Below are 15,971 nucleotides of genomic sequence, written 5' to 3' on the forward strand. Positions count from 1 at the left end.
ATTCCACACCAACTAACACCCCGAATCCAACGACTAATAAATACATACAAAATACAAATATGTGGATATAAATACAGGTTTTACATTTTACAAATTTGTATTAATACTTGTTCCAAACTGAGCCATATGAATTCATTTGAGCTAACATCGAATCAGCAAGGATGGAGTCCGCCTCCGGACACCGGCCCGGTATTATAAATTTATAATTATAATTCTACTGGAGGTTTTGTTCCTTTCGATATGAATGACGACAAGATTGTCACAACAACAAGTACAATGAATTCTCTAATGTAAAGGTTGAATATGAAACTAATTTGTATGCCTTCCAAAGTGTCTTATAACTCAATCAAGGCTGGTTTACAACTGATTTGAAACTTGAACAAACAACAATTGAATGTGTTTACCTATAGGTTTCTTTTAGCAATTAGTTTGCTAATTCTAATCGACAATTAGAAGAAGGTGATGGCAATAAAACTGTACATCCTAACCTTTTTTTTTTTTATTTGGACTTTAAAAAAAAAAAATCTAGGGTAATCCTTATTGAATTGGAAAATGACATTTAACAAGATCCCTAATCCTTATTGAATTAGAAAATGGCAATAATTCTATTAATTGACTCTCAACAAATCAACTCTAAGAATCCTTCTCCAACCCAAAGAATAATTAGGGAGAGTAAGCTTGTATGGTGTGGGATCCATAGGAGTCCACTTAGAACTAAAATAGAAACACAAAGTGCTAATACAAGTGGGAGCCACATGGTTGAATTCTCACTTATCTTTAAGTGGGGATGCACTCATGCCTATTGGGCCTATTATTAGGTCCATCATGTTTTATATGTCTAGCTTTGCCACCCTCAGAGCCCAAACCCTTTGGTCTTAAGGCTCAGTTTGGAAAGAGTATAAATGCAAATACCTACAGTGCAAATACATACAGTTTGGAAAGAGTATAAATGTAAATACATACAAAATATAAGGTTTTGCACTCTACATATTTGCATTTGTACTCTTGGAAGGAGTACAAATAGGAATATGTAGAGTGTAAAACCTTATATTTTATATTATTTTGTATGTATTTGCACTGTACATTTTATATTTGTATGCGGACTCCTTCCAAATTCAGCCTAAGTGTGTATCAGGTAAACAGGCTTAATAAACACTTACAGTGCACCCATTTTGCCATTAAAACCCAACACTGAAACAAGGGAAGGATTTATTCCCTACTTTTAGAACAAGTCAGTGCCATGCTTCTTACTCAAATGAATCCCAGAAAATCTTTAATTTCAAACTAGTTTGAAATATACAATTGGTAGATTTAGCATTCATCCAAGGAAATATATCCAAAATATTCACTCTGGCCGACAGAGTGGCAAACCCTATAACAATGATAGCTTTCCATAACTAATCGATAACTGCTTCAACATACTCTGGTATTGACCCCAAAGATACCGCTGGCTAGCATATCAAAAGCAGATATATCAGGATTTTAACATAGTGCCATTATCAAGCCTAGGATTGTATGCAATAATTCAAAGACTCCACTAATCATAAAGTCCATGAATTTACTAGAAGTGGTCAAATTCAACATTTCACAAGTACCAGCATTGGTGCTTTGGGTCTAGACCTGGCAATTGAGACAAACTGCTCCTTCACACAAGGCAACATGAATGCATCAAGCTTAACACGATGAGCTATCTAGGTTGATCCATTGATTGGGAACACTTAGATTACATATCAATTATGAGTGTCTCAAATATAAGATTAGAATCTTTAAATGTAGATTAAGGTCATTACTTAGAAACATGCCCATTAACACATATAATAAGTTGGTTTTATTTAACAAATCTAATATACATAACTATTGGACTTTGATGGCATACACTATTCAACGTAAGGAGCTACAACTACAATTATGTTAAAGTTGGAGCTCTATGCAGAAGGATGCTTGGAAACTGAAAGGGCTGCCGATGCAAGGTGGAATGGTGGATTAGAGAAACTGCACGTTAGAAACTAGGGCTGATGGTTTGTTGTCATTTGGACTTCAAACATCTTTTGTATAACAAAATATTATGACATCCGTCACATATTATTAGGAAATAAAAAAAGAGTATCCTCTAATCATCTTCCATCTCCAACAATGGATTTAGCAATCGTCACCTCCTTTGTGAATTGTCTTGTTCCATTTCGACCTCATTGGACCACAAATGACATAGGGTATTATTCATTTATCATTGGTTAAATAACCCATAAAAGCCATCAAGTGCATGGTTTTTCCCAAGATGCTATAGAGCTGCAAACGGATCAAATTGAATTCGGTAAGAGGTATATCCATTTCGATTCAAATTTGAATTCGATTTGGATTGTAATAAAAAAATTGATAATATAATATAATATAATTCATAACTAATTGGATCTTATTAGATCGAATCGAGGGTATACCCGAATTTGATCCAATAACTCAACAGATCCAATCCAATCCAATCCGTATGCATCCCTAGCCAGATCAACCCCAGCATGCAGAGTTTAATACATAAGATCACAATACATGCTGCACTAGACTCTAAGTCTAGAAGTACTTTCCCTTCCTTTTCATACTTTTTCCTTCAAACCAAACATAGCCTAAAAGTATGCTTTCAAATAAATCTCATGTTTCTTCATACATAGCTAGTATAGTGTGAAAAACAAATAAATATTTACATTAAAAAAATTCTATTAAGTGAATGTATATTCACTCTACATATTTTATCCATTTGCATTTGCTTGACTCAAGTTTTGACTTTTTATCTTTTAATCTAGAAATAGAAATAAGCACCTAGTCTTCTCTGCTTTAATAGACGAATTACTAGCTATGCCCTCAACCACTAATATTTGAATTGCACTCTTGCTCTTGGTTTCTGCCACATCAGGAGGGCTGCTCAAAGAACAGACTACTCAAGTAGAAGATTATGTGTAAAAGTCACTTTACTTGCTAGTTATACACCTTTTTTTTTTTTTTTGATGATTACTTGTTAGCTATACACTTACACTGTCAAGTTCACTGCTATGTTACATTTTAATCCTTGACTGCCTAAATTTGCAAACTAAATTACATAACAAGAAAAATAGATGGCTTTACCTCTATGCTATTCATGGAAGTAGATCATTCTTCAGCAGGAACACACACCAAGAAAGTACCAAGGTGAAATTAGAGGGAAAAGTTGAGGGAGTGGAAACTGAAGTAAGGCTTGCTTCTCTTGGCTTCAATCTTGGGACCTTGTGAGTTTTTCTTGCAGAACGATGCCACTGACTCTTTCATTGATTCGGGTCCACAGACTAGAACTCCTATATTTGACCCCCCAGACTGAGTTGGAAATTGAGCAAGTATGTCTGCTTAGATCACACAAAAACATACACATTAAGATAGAACTTCCAGATCCAATGTTAATGACTGTTGAATTAAAAGCAATGAAATTTAGTTTCCTAAACAAGTTACCAAGGAAATCTTAAGAAAATAGTACCTTGAAGGTTGGGCCTCTTTCCAAAATGGATTTCGTGTTCTTCAAGTGTATCCCCTGCTTCAATGGAAATCGCTTCAGTGCTCTTGTGTTGATTACGGGAGACCTGAAAATTTTCTTTCTTCATTCTTCTCCATCTCATAAAAGCCAGGGCCAAAGTGGTGCAAGATACTGCAATAAAAAATGAGCATATAAGGAGAAGATCTGTAACCCATGATGGGTTCTTCTCAGATGCTTTCCTTTCATGATGAAGAAAGGCACGGCTTAAGCACCCAAGTAAAATGAGGAAAATAATGGAGGAAAACCCAGCTGCAGAAGCCATCCAAACTAAGCTTTCAAATCCAAACACTGCATGAGTCGAGTAATTTCTCTTGAAGTTGACTGTCTGAACCTGAGAGAGCTCACTCAGAAATTCTCTTAGTGTTGTACTAGATCTTTCTTCTTGAGTTACAAAAACTTTTAGTTTTATACTGTTTCCTTGCTCAGCCTTCTGGTTCAAAATTACAGATGAGATTGGGTTTAACAGACTGATATCTTGAGACTTCTTCACAACATATATCAGTTGTATCTGTGTCAGAAATTTGCTCCTTTTGCTCTTTGGAGAAGAAGCAATTTCCTGAAGAATACTTAGAAATGGGGTTATCCCTATTCCTCCTGCGACAAGAAGTAGGCTGTCATATCTGCAGAAACAGATTGTTTCAGGTTAGGACATAATCAGCCTAATCTATTAGTTTTATCTGAGACAAGGATGAGAACATTACAACAGTTGCTAAATTAAATCCATGCCAGCATTAATTCTGGAATGAAAGCCATGATGAGTCTGTTAAGAGTTTAAATAGAGGTCTTCATGACTCTGATAATTTCTTTCTTTTCTGTACCTGCACGTTTTGTGGTTTTGTTTCCCTTGTTTCAATAAAACTGCACTGCAGCATAGCTTAAGTGTACACTTTTAGTGACCTCAAGAATGAACTTCCACCAATTGGATTTTACAAAATTTCTTACCCACCTCTAAAGCTATGAAACAACTTAAAAGGAATAGAATTTCCTTCTCACCTTAGGAAGTTTGTGGAGGCAGGCCCATAAGGGCCTTCAATTGCAACTTGGAGGCACTTTCCCTGACCAGCACCAGAGTCTAATGCAGCATGTATTGTGTTATAGAGAGTGCTCGTCCACTGGCCTTCACATCTGATTATAATAGATATTGTGTCATCATCCACACAGGAGCTAGAAATTATGCTAAAAGGGTGCCACTGAAACTTTGAGATACTGGGTATCTTCAAAAATATAATACTTGTAGGGGTGTACTTCAATCCTGCAAATAGAAGAGGGCTATTTAAAGAGAACCATCTACTCAATTTTCTTTCCCAATTTAAAAGGATCATTTTTTTTGGGCAAACATCTTCATTCTTGTTACTAGTAAAAGGTTTCTCAAAGAGCAGTATATATTGAATTTTTTTCTTCTGATTTTCTGTCAAACGTAGCAGACTTACTGGGGTGTTTTGAGAGGATAAGTTCTACAGCTTTGCAAGGGAAGATGCGAGCAGAAATAATACAAGTTTCTGGTCGCGACTGTATGATTCGGAGAAGTTTGTCCAGTGCAAAAAAAAAAACCCCAGAGAACACCATGTAGAAATGCCGGTCTCCAGCATGGAACAAGAAGAATACTAAGAATACAGCATACAAATGATGGGTGTTGTAGAAAAGTTCAAACCGCTTCCTTCGTATTTGTGGAAGAGACGTGATCCAGATCACTAGTCCTGTTGCAAGAGCAATCTCACCGGCGAGGTATATCCGCCCTGTTTTTTGCCACAGCCACATCTGTTCATGAAAAAAAGTGTTAACAAGAACTATACAAACCCTAAAAGCACATGAAATTGAAAAAATAAAAAAAATTAAAATGGGTCATGGATAGAACCTTGATTTACCTCATCCTGAAGACGATGTTTAACACCCCAGATGAACAAACTACTAGAGCCATGTAATGTTGCAAAAAATATCATTGATGTGCCAAACCAGACATGGTATCGTACCGAAGCTTCAAACTGGAGACCAAATAGCCTAAATAAAGCCATTCCCCTTAGAATGGGAAAAAGTAGCAAAGCCAGGCACGCTTCCGCTAGCAAACCAAATCTGATCCCCACCCTCATAAACTTAATCTGCCATCTGAAAAATATAGGGCAAATATCAGTTGTTTTAGAACATTTGATATCCAATGAACAGGGATCTATCAAGATAGCTTGTTTGGGTACTCACACTTCCAACTTCAATGATTTTGGAGGTGTCAGCTTCTTGAAGTCCTTGGAGATATGAACATACATTGTCCATAACAGAAAGAATACAAAGAGAGCTGCAATAAGAAGCTCCCAGGTTGATATAATACCCAGAGGGCTATGAACAATAACTGGATTGGAGAGCGTGGTGATTGGGAATCTCTTCTGTCTGTCAACAAGCAGGAACAAGTTTTTTCAGAAATCCAGAAAAATAAAAAAAAAATGATGTCATTTAGTGCAAAAATAATGTAAGAAATCCTTACCTTCTTGTTGGCTCCCTAGCACGCAAATGCATGTAAATGAATCCAATTATGGCCACGGCAATAATGGGAAACGAATAAACCGAGAAATCGAGACCTGCAAAACGCAAATCATCCGTATTTCAAATGCTAATTCCCGCCACGGTTCAAATAAGTAGTAAATACTAATACATTTGCGCCGGCTCTGCTATGAGAGTCCCCCGTTACTTGAACACTTTAAAGAGGTAATTAATGTGTATAAACTAGAGAGGTTTCAGTGAAAATTTCTGAAGAAAAATGGACAAGTTGCGTACCGTTGTATCCAAAAAACGTGTTCCTTGCACTGTCTTCGGCCTTGTGCCATGATTTGGTCCATAGTTCTGTGGGTTTAAGGAGCCAGAGGCAAACCCAACTAGCAAAAATCAAGATCATCAACACCTTGAGAACAGTAAGAAGAATAGACGTCATCGGCATGTCTGTTTTTTTTCTTCTTTTTTTTTTTTTTACTTTCTGGCATAAAATTGCAGAGCTGTGAGTTGGAGTCAATTGAGAAGGATTTGATCTCCCTTTTATAGAGTCTGACGGGAGAAACAGAGAGAGAGAGAGAGAGGACACTTCCTTCCCTCTGCAGCGTGCAGCGTACTGAAAGATAGGTCCCCACTCCCCAGTCCCCACCTGTGAAGGGCAGGTTCGTCACTTCTGGAACTGTAGAACCTTAATCGTGGTGGTTCTTCTATATGGGGTCGATGTGATGTTCTCCATTTTCATTAAACCTATCTCAATTTGATTCCACTGTTGGTGATCAGCTAGAGACGAAACAGAGAACTATATTGGATGGATACGCAAATTGTGGGTGGTGGTGGGGTGGCGGTAGTGGTTTTTTGAAAAGTTGTGATGAATTTTAGATATTCTTGGTGAATAATATTTTGAAAAGTTGTGGTGAATGTAAGAGAAATGTTATAAATTCATGGAGAATTTTAGACAATTTCTCTTTCTTATTTGCTCTATATTCCTTGCTAAAAAGCAACAGTCTCAATTAAGAATGTTGGTGACTGGTGAGCTTGCATCTTTTTCATTTATCGTTTGTCAGTTTTAACTTTCAACCGGTTACACACAATTCCAAAGCATGGCATTTGCCCAGTTGGAATTCAGACATTGGATTGAATCTAAGAAACTAATAGATTCGAACTTTATCTGATTTTGATAAAAAAATAAAAGGAGAATCATCCAGACTGGTGCTCCATGTTAATTGTTTCTTTTCACAAATAAAACTAGTGGTGTGCTCTTTTTATAATGAAATGTGCCTCCAATCACAACCCTCCGTGGAATTGGGTAAGCAAAATAAAAAGTTCGGTTGTATTGATACCATCATATAATATAATATATAAAATAAAGGCTGCTGCTTTCTTCTATCCACCTGATACTGATAGAAAGTCTGATACGCAAGCGTAATCACAATTGAATTCACAACCAAACCTTAAATATGTCGTGTTCTAAGCTTAAATATAATATGATTTGGTCATTAGTGGTGGGGACTGGGGGAGATATCATCACCTTGGCTCTCGCTTGGTCCTCTTCTTCTAGTCTGGCGTCTAAGCGACGGTGGGCATACACCACTACTACTAGTCATTGTATAGAAAATTAAAAAACAGTAGGGTACAGATGGGATAGGCACACTCACTAGAAGATTATGTGTGGATGATAATCTCCTACCTGTCAAGGTAATGCCCGTCATTCATCAAAGACATTATTCTCCAGTTAAAACATTCGTTAATGACTACGTACAGTAATGATCTTATTAATTATTTATAAATACTACTTGCTCATTTTATCATCACAGCCCACTTTACTAATTAATTTCCTCATATTAAACCGTACCACAGCACTTGTGCACTGCATTCCACATTCCACACTTACAGGGCTCTTTGAATCCTTACCACTCACCACTTAAGGATCGGATATACGGGGCCGCGCGCTAATTATCAAGTCAAGACACAAGGGATGTAGATGATCTATACAGACAGGTCAGGTGTCAAAAAAAATTTTCAAGTGCTTATGGAAGGTGTTTATAACTTGGTGCCTACCTCATCCGAAGTTCCGAACCCCTTTGAGAGAACACAAATCCAAAACAAACGCAGCTAACAAAACCCAGTTTTGTCAAAGATCGATGAATACACATCCATCCATCATTTCTCCAATAAATATTCTAGTAGTACTCCCAGAAATTTTACTCTGGGAGTACCCATTTTTTATTCCCTTTTGGGGACCAATCGTAGATTGACCTTGTGAATTCGTGTTTATAACCTCCTCACTGAACCATTCTTGCGTATATTGTAATTGGTAGCAATATCTTCAGTGCTGAGTAGGAAAAAGGATCATTATATATAAAAGGTGGTGATTCCATGACTTGACATATATTTTGCATATAACGATCACATCTTAAATTTTAACTTCCGCTATGTAATTAGCTTGAGCTATTATAACCCACCTAGGTCTGCTTTTGCTTCTTCTTACTGCATTTATTTGAGTGGAGATTCCATCAAAACTCAAAAGCACCAAAGAAAGAAAGAATAAAGTTCAAAAAGCGCAAGTTATAATGTAGAACTTTTAATTCAATCATTGAATGGGTGTTGATGAAAAACAACCTATTCTATATATATATATATATATATATATATATATATATATATATAAGCATTTTTTGAAATAAACCAGATAATTAATGTTGTGTTTGGTACCACTGGTCGAGTTTCAACCTGCAACGTTTTGAGTTTTGAGATGAAACACCGGTTATATACACCACTCATTGTGCTTGAATCTTGTTTGATGAAAATGTAGTCAGAGTGTTGAAAGTCTACTTCCCAGAGCACGTAGAAACATCAAATTATGTTTCTTGAAACGCTAGGATGGATTTTCCTGTGAATTGTTGTTTAAATGCATGAGCTGGATCAATGATGAAGGAAGGGTGGATCCCGATTGTCTTGAAAGCTAGCGTACGGGTACGAGGTCAGAGTGGACGCCGACACACACACCACTGGAGACTGGACCAAAGGTGGATTAGCAAAAGTCATCCATCTTAGATTGCAGCCTTTTGCTTTTCTCAAAACACTGAGACATCTCAGAGTTGGTCCAATATGAATATATTTATGGGAGAATGATGGTTCAGCACAGATTTAAAATTTTTAGATTCAAAGTACAGTTGGGGTGGGTGTCAGATGGAAATTAATGCCAATTTACCGGTATACATTAGTGTATATAATGAGGGTATTTGATATTTTGAATTTTAAAAATCTGAAGTAGAATTCAGAAATCTATAATGGGTCTGTCAGTACTTTTTCATATATTTATTAACAATGTTATAATTTAAAAGAGTCAAATGAGGATGCAGGAAGAACAACAGGAATGGAACTAGACATATCAAAAGCATCAGATACGATGGGATAGCATTTTCTGAATTCTAATGAAAAGCATGGAGTTAGGACGTGATGCAATCTAATATACTCATACGCCAGTATATCTCCTTAATTACCAACTTTTTCTATACTTCAAATAGTAGTCAGTCACTAAAAGCGGACGACAAAGGGGACCCTTTTTCACCATACTTACGACCATTTTTAATAAGCATACTAAACAAAAAGAAGAAGAGAGTGAAAATACAAGCATAAAATTGACAAAAAGAAAAATTACAATATACTAACTCATGCTTTCTTTGTATATTATTATCTTCTCATTAAGGCCATTTTGGTTTAATTCTCATTTTTGTTCATTCTTTTTAATAATAAAATTATAGAATATATAATAATGAGTAGAAATGAATAGAATGCTATAAACCAAATGCTTTTTTTTTTTAAAAAAGATTCTTTTGATGGCAAGAATGAGAATAAATTTTGAACTTGTTTGGTTATAAATGTCATTTTCATTTTAATGGAACCAAGTAGCACTTATTTAAAACTAATTAAAAAGAAATTAGTTTGTTGAATTGAGTGGGCAATTGTGCAAATGAAGGCAATCGTGCATCATATTGTTTATTTTCATTTTTTAAGAAATTGTATGTCCAAGAGATCATAAACCGCCAGCCTGGGTTTCAAAAACCATTGGCATAGATTTTTACCAGCTGATGGCCAACGGTTAATATCATATGTATTCATAATAGATTGTCGGCCATCCACCCGTTAAACTATGTCAGCAACACCAACATAGAGTCTTTTTTAAGAATGAAAATGAGCAATATGAGGCAATATTATATTTCATTATGCAAGTTAATTCAATTTTTATGCCATGAATCCATTTTTCATTTTAAAACGAACGAAGTCCATGGTAAGAATTTTGTGATCAAACACTCTCATGTGATTTATTCTTGCTCATTCTGCCTAGAATGAGGCTTACAACAGCGAACCAAACATGGCCTAAGCCCCTAAAAAATCTAAAAGCCCTAGTTTTGAGGATCTATTAGGGTGAAAGATTAATTACTACAAATCAGGAATCATATATACTAAGAGCATGTGTACCCAAAATTCACTAAATATTCATGAAGGCAGCTAACAATAATACTTAAGAGAAAGCAAAGAAAGCAATGAATTCTGACAGATAAAGGAAAGACTAGAGATGAGAATAGAAGGATGGTGTGCTAAAGTGGTCTCTTAAGAGGGAGAACTAGGGCTATCAATGAGTCGGGTTTGGGTCGAGCCAAGTAGAACTGGAACTGACCCAACAAGAAATACTAAGGACATGAAACCAAATCAGACCCGATAGGGTCTATAATTTTAGACCCAAAGTGATTGGTTTTCAGGACAATCGGGTCTGACCCAATGGGTTGGTTCAAAGCTAGGTAGAACAAGTTCTAAACCGATAATAACTGGGACAATATATCAACAACCAAAACCAATCCATTGGTTTTTGTTCCTAAAACTAGGGCTGACCCAATTGGTTTGGGTCTGTCAGGTCAGACCCGACCCATTGGCAATTGCACAAGCTTTGCTTGCATACATCATGCAAGTAAACTTACTGCCTAAAAAGTCATAAATAAATGAGCTTAAGCAAATACAACAAAAGTTCCTATGGGAGAGCACAAAAGATAAAAGGAGTCAATAATATCAGCAAGAGCAAAATGTGCAATTCCAAAAAAGAATGTGGGGTGGACCTAAGAAGAATCCATGAGATGAAATAGTGCATTATTTTCTAAATAGATACAAAGGATCCTAAGGCTCTATTAAGAGTGCAAATGTTTTTTAGTACATGTATGCACTCTGGTTCAAGTTTGCTAGTGTTTGGTAACTGGTAAGAATGCATTTATGTATTGAAAGTGACAAATTTCACAAATTTCAAGGCATACTTGCATCCAAAAAATTGATGCAAACTTTACACTCAAAGTTGGTCACTATAAAAAGGTAGGTTTCAATCTAGGAATTCGTATTTGCACCCATTACAATTAAAAATACTTTGGCAAGAAAATAAATTTATCAATGAAAAACTAAACCAACTTTGCATTTGCACAGACCATAATGCACTCTACACATTTGTATTTGCACTCTATTTTCACTCTTCCCAAATGGAGCCTAAAGGAAACATGTGGACATGCATAATCAAAGGAAAGTACTATGATGAAGAAAAGTTTCTTAGGTGTAAACAAACAAATTTTCAACCGCCCTGGTGGAGAAATCTATATATATTATATATATATATATATATATATATATATATATATACATACAACTATTAAAAGTGTAAATGAGAGTGTTGAATTTTTATTTAACTAAAATATCCCAATTTTTAAATTTGGTTGCTCTCTAAATGTAAGGACAAAAAATATAATTTTAACAACCCTTTTTTCCTATTCAAGTCCCTCCCATTAAGTCTTATATTTAAGGTATTAACTCTTATTAACATTTATTGAACCCTATTCTTGACTAGAATACCCCCTATTTTTTAACATGATCCCTCTATAATTGTTAGGGCACAAAATGTAATTTGAACTATTATATTTCTTATCATTCAATTCCCTTTCATTGACTCTAATATTTAGGATATTAGCTCATTATTTCATTGAATCCTATATGAATTAACCATATTAAAGAAAATAAATGTGATACAAAATAATTGTTTTTATTGATAATAAAAATTATATACAAATTTAAAACTGATAATGGAATTGTTTTCCTATTTGGTGGTGAGTCAACAATTCAACCTTTTGGGGACAAATGTATAAACCCTTGATAGGCCCACCAATGATACCTAAAACTTTGTAGCCTAATCCAACATTAGACCGGATTTTGATTTTGCAATCAATCTAAATCAGATTAATAATTGAACTGGATTTGGATTTGACTCAATTCGGTCTCATTAAAATCTAAACCCAATTATATTATAATATTTATTAATTTTAATATATAAAAATTATGTAATGATATTTAAAAATTTAAAAATTATATTTTTGTATATTATATTTTACATGAATATATATATATATAATAAACTCAGCATGTTATATTTACATTAATTTGTCATATTTAAAAGTTAAAAAGTAATTAACTTTTATTTTTTGTATTTTAAAAATTAAAGCGGAGTCGGATTAAACCCAAATCCAATCCATTTATAGCCTTAACCCTTGATGCCATAATTAGATAATAATAATAATAATAATAGTAATAATAATAACAACAACAATAATAATAATAATAATAATAATAATAATAATAATAATAATTAAAAAAGATGAGAACACACAATAGTATAAAAATATTAAAAAAAAGTAGAAAATATTTGGGCACATCTCTAATATTGTATATCCATCATATTCAACAAAAGTAAGGCCCCGTTTGGTTCATGGGAATAGGGGTTTGGAATCGGAATCAAAATGGTCTATTCCAATTCCAACTATTTGGTTGGGTGGAATTAGAATCTCGTTCCCATTCCTACTAGAATGGCGTTCCCCCATTTGAGGGAATGGCCATTCCCTGCCCCTCCCTTGGGAATGAAATCCCATTCTTGTTGACTCCCATTTACGTTTTCATTCTTGTTTGAACCAAACAGACGATGGAAATGGACCATTTCGATTCCAATTCTAATTGTGAACCTAACGGACCCTAAGTAGTGACAAATAAGAATAATTTTTATAGATGTAGAAATATAAAAATTGTAAAAAATTTCTGCAACATATTATTTACAGGTAAATCTATGATGCAGGAAAAATATGGTATAAAAAGAGTTTTGGGCAACCAAAGCCTACCCATGAATTTTATAAATAACACATTATTTGCTACCTCGTTCATGATTCCACTTTATTGATCAGTTATTTTTCTGATATCATATTTTTTCCATATCATAGTTGCAACCTTTATTTACTATCATCAGCAACAACAATCGCCACGTGCAAATAACATGCACACTTACTAATGTAATAAAAATTTGAGATGAACTAAACCACAACTTCTATTGAAAAAGTAACACTATAAACCAAATCGAACTAACATTATAAGGCTAACAATAACCTTAACAATCAAGAACGTAACTAATTCTTAGAATCACTGGTCAGATAAATGGTCGAGATATAAATATGCATTATAAAATATTTGTTAAAGGAGATCTTGGTCACCAATCACGACGGTGTGATAATGAAAAGCAAGAGAAAGAAAAAGAATGATAAATTCAAAAAGATCTAAGAGAAGCTTCAATTATAAAATATTCATAGATCACCCTGTTATTCTTAACCTATTCTAACTTATAGTTTTTTTTCAAGGTTAAGACTTCATGCCACCCTCGTTCTTAATTTTTTTTCTCTATTTTAAAAAGAAAAAGAAAATAAAATAAAATCTTGGTCACCAGCAGAGCAGCAGCAACAGCCTACTGGAATGATTATTTACTCGCCCACCAACTCTTTTGTTGCTGCAAACAGCCTTGCTACGCCAACACAGCCTCAGAAAGCTGAGCACTTGACAATCATAAGAGGCTGCTGAGGAGTGAGGATTGAGGATCTCTCTAAGCCAAAGGACTCAAAAACAAATATGAAATTTTCCGACGTGTAGCAAGTGATTTCAAGAACCTTGGATCGAACAAGGAGTGTCCAATGGAACGAACAGAGTTACAGATGTATATATATGGACCACATCAGGGAGTATATGAGATCCAGGAATGTTATAATGTACATTAATTGGCCACTGACAAGTGGAATTGGGATCTGCTCCTCACAGAACGCACTTTACACCCGACCTCACAGCCACATCCCACTGTATGTTAAGAACATCAACATCCCACCTATGATGAAATGTGCCTATGAAGTTAGTGTGAGGAGCGCTGTGTGAGGAACATATACAAGTGAACCCTAAAGCAATGCTCATTGAAATAGTGCCAGGATTGGTGGGGTATCAATTTATCATGTGTCCATGTTCTCTCAAATTGGACCGGTTTATTAATCGGAAGTGGACCTGACTGACACCCTGAATCCATTTCTAGTGAAGCCATGAATTGAGGACATTGAGGACATTTAAGTAGCTCCATCACTCCATCAGTAGGTTGTGTACTTGTGTACCATATCCTAATCCTATTTCTATTTATGAATAACCTTATTATTTGGTAAGATGTTTGTGGGAATTCATTCAACAAGTATCAACGCCAGTTTTATTGAACCTAGAAGGCTAGAATTTCTTAATCTGACGGATTTCCAACTTGAAGGTAGTATAAATTTCGAAAATAAGCCCAATACAAATCTAGAAATCTCAAACAGTTAGTATGGGCTGGGCCTCAGCCCAAAATAAGATTCTCTGAATCTTACTCTTACCCCCGCAGGAGGTCGGGGTAGTACTACTTTGTCCATACTCCATAGTAACAGACACAGACCTGGGGCCCTGGGGCCTGGGCCTGGGCTGGGAAGCCCATGTGCAGTAGTTGGGTCGCAAAGGAATGGAGGCAAGCCATGTCTTGGCCATTGCCACCGGCCACAAATGGCATATAGGCACCCATCAGGCTACCACAGATCTAACCTAACCAAAACACCCAACAAGTAAACTAGTGCTTACTCTTCACATGGAGTTCTGAATTCTGATGATGATGATGATAGTTGATAGATTTACAGATTTATTAAGAACGTCTGAAAGGAACGTTTCTCATTCTGACTTGTTTCCCTACCTAATTATCAATATGAGGAACGAATTAAGGAAAAAACAGGCCATTTTTTATTAAGCTGAAGCAAGGTTCAAAATATCGATATAGATCGATACGGTGGATTAGACTATTGGTCTTTATTGTTGCTTGCCCTTTTATTTTATTTATTTATTTTTTTTTGTTTGAAATTTGTTCAGGTATGGTCGGTTTAAGGCCTGTCTATCCCCTCCCCTGAAATAGGTAGGATCCCAAAAACATTTAGTGAAGGGGCGTCTCAGAGGGGCCCTGATATGATACGTATCGGTCAATACGTCTCAATACTTGACAAAATTTTAATCCTTGAACTGAAGTCTGAGAAAGCTTCAAAGCTAACCTTTTTACCTTTTTTATTTGGCCTTCCCGTAATCCCGTGTATGGTGGACCAATCACAGTTGTTGAAATTCCCAGTCATGATTTTAAGGTGAAAATTTGCAGTCTTTGGTTTCAGACCATGATTTTCAAAACCAGACTGGACCAGATGGTGGGATTGGAGAAATCAGGAATCCGTCAAGTGATCGGTTTTGTTTTACCCCCAAATCATTATTTTGTCAAAAACCGTTGATTTGGTCAACAAACTATTGACCCGGATGGTCAAACTATTCGAACCATTCAACGATTTTGCCCGTTTTTAATTTTTTTGTCAGAATAGATCATCCATTTGATTTGAACAGTCAGACCATTCGACCTGAAAAACGCACATTTGACCAGTTCGTTGTCCGATTCTGTTTTAAAAACCTTATTTCGGAAAGTCAAGCAATCACATACAATAAGTGCTCAAAAAAAAAAGAGGGAAGTGACATATAAATACAAGTATCAAGTTTTTTCACCCAAAATTCA

General features: G+C 35.4%; 1 protein-coding gene across 4 annotated transcripts; it reads right to left on the reverse strand.

Moving 5' to 3' along the window:
• Nucleotides 1-1,260: 1,260 nt before the first annotated feature.
• On the reverse strand, nucleotides 1,261-6,574 carry FRO8 (ferric reduction oxidase 8). 4 transcript variants are annotated; one of them, XR_016112267.1, is made up of 9 exons: nucleotides 6,314-6,558; nucleotides 6,024-6,117; nucleotides 5,744-5,929; nucleotides 5,416-5,653; nucleotides 4,981-5,308; nucleotides 4,544-4,802; nucleotides 3,494-4,170; nucleotides 3,112-3,362; nucleotides 1,261-1,447 (listed from the first exon to the last, which is right to left on the reverse strand). XR_016112267.1 is itself a non-coding variant. In XM_088982232.1 (8 exons), the coding sequence occupies exons 1-8, from the start codon at nucleotides 6,471-6,473 to the stop codon at nucleotides 3,181-3,183; spliced, it is 2,124 nt and encodes a 707-aa protein (XP_088838358.1). In that variant the 5' UTR covers nucleotides 6,474-6,574; the 3' UTR covers nucleotides 2,940-3,180. The 4 variants fall into 4 exon arrangements, 1 of the variants encoding a protein (XP_088838358.1); XR_016112266.1 differs by having other exon boundaries at nucleotides 1,261-1,451; XR_016112265.1 differs by lacking the exon at nucleotides 1,261-1,447 and adding an exon at nucleotides 1,960-2,286.
• Nucleotides 6,575-15,971: the final 9,397 nt, after the last annotated feature.

Source organism: Nelumbo lutea, chromosome 4 (assembly GCF_056320005.1).
Source record: "Nelumbo lutea isolate HS-2025 chromosome 4, American lotus-T2T, whole genome shotgun sequence".
NCBI lineage: Eukaryota > Viridiplantae > Streptophyta > Magnoliopsida > Proteales > Nelumbonaceae > Nelumbo > Nelumbo lutea.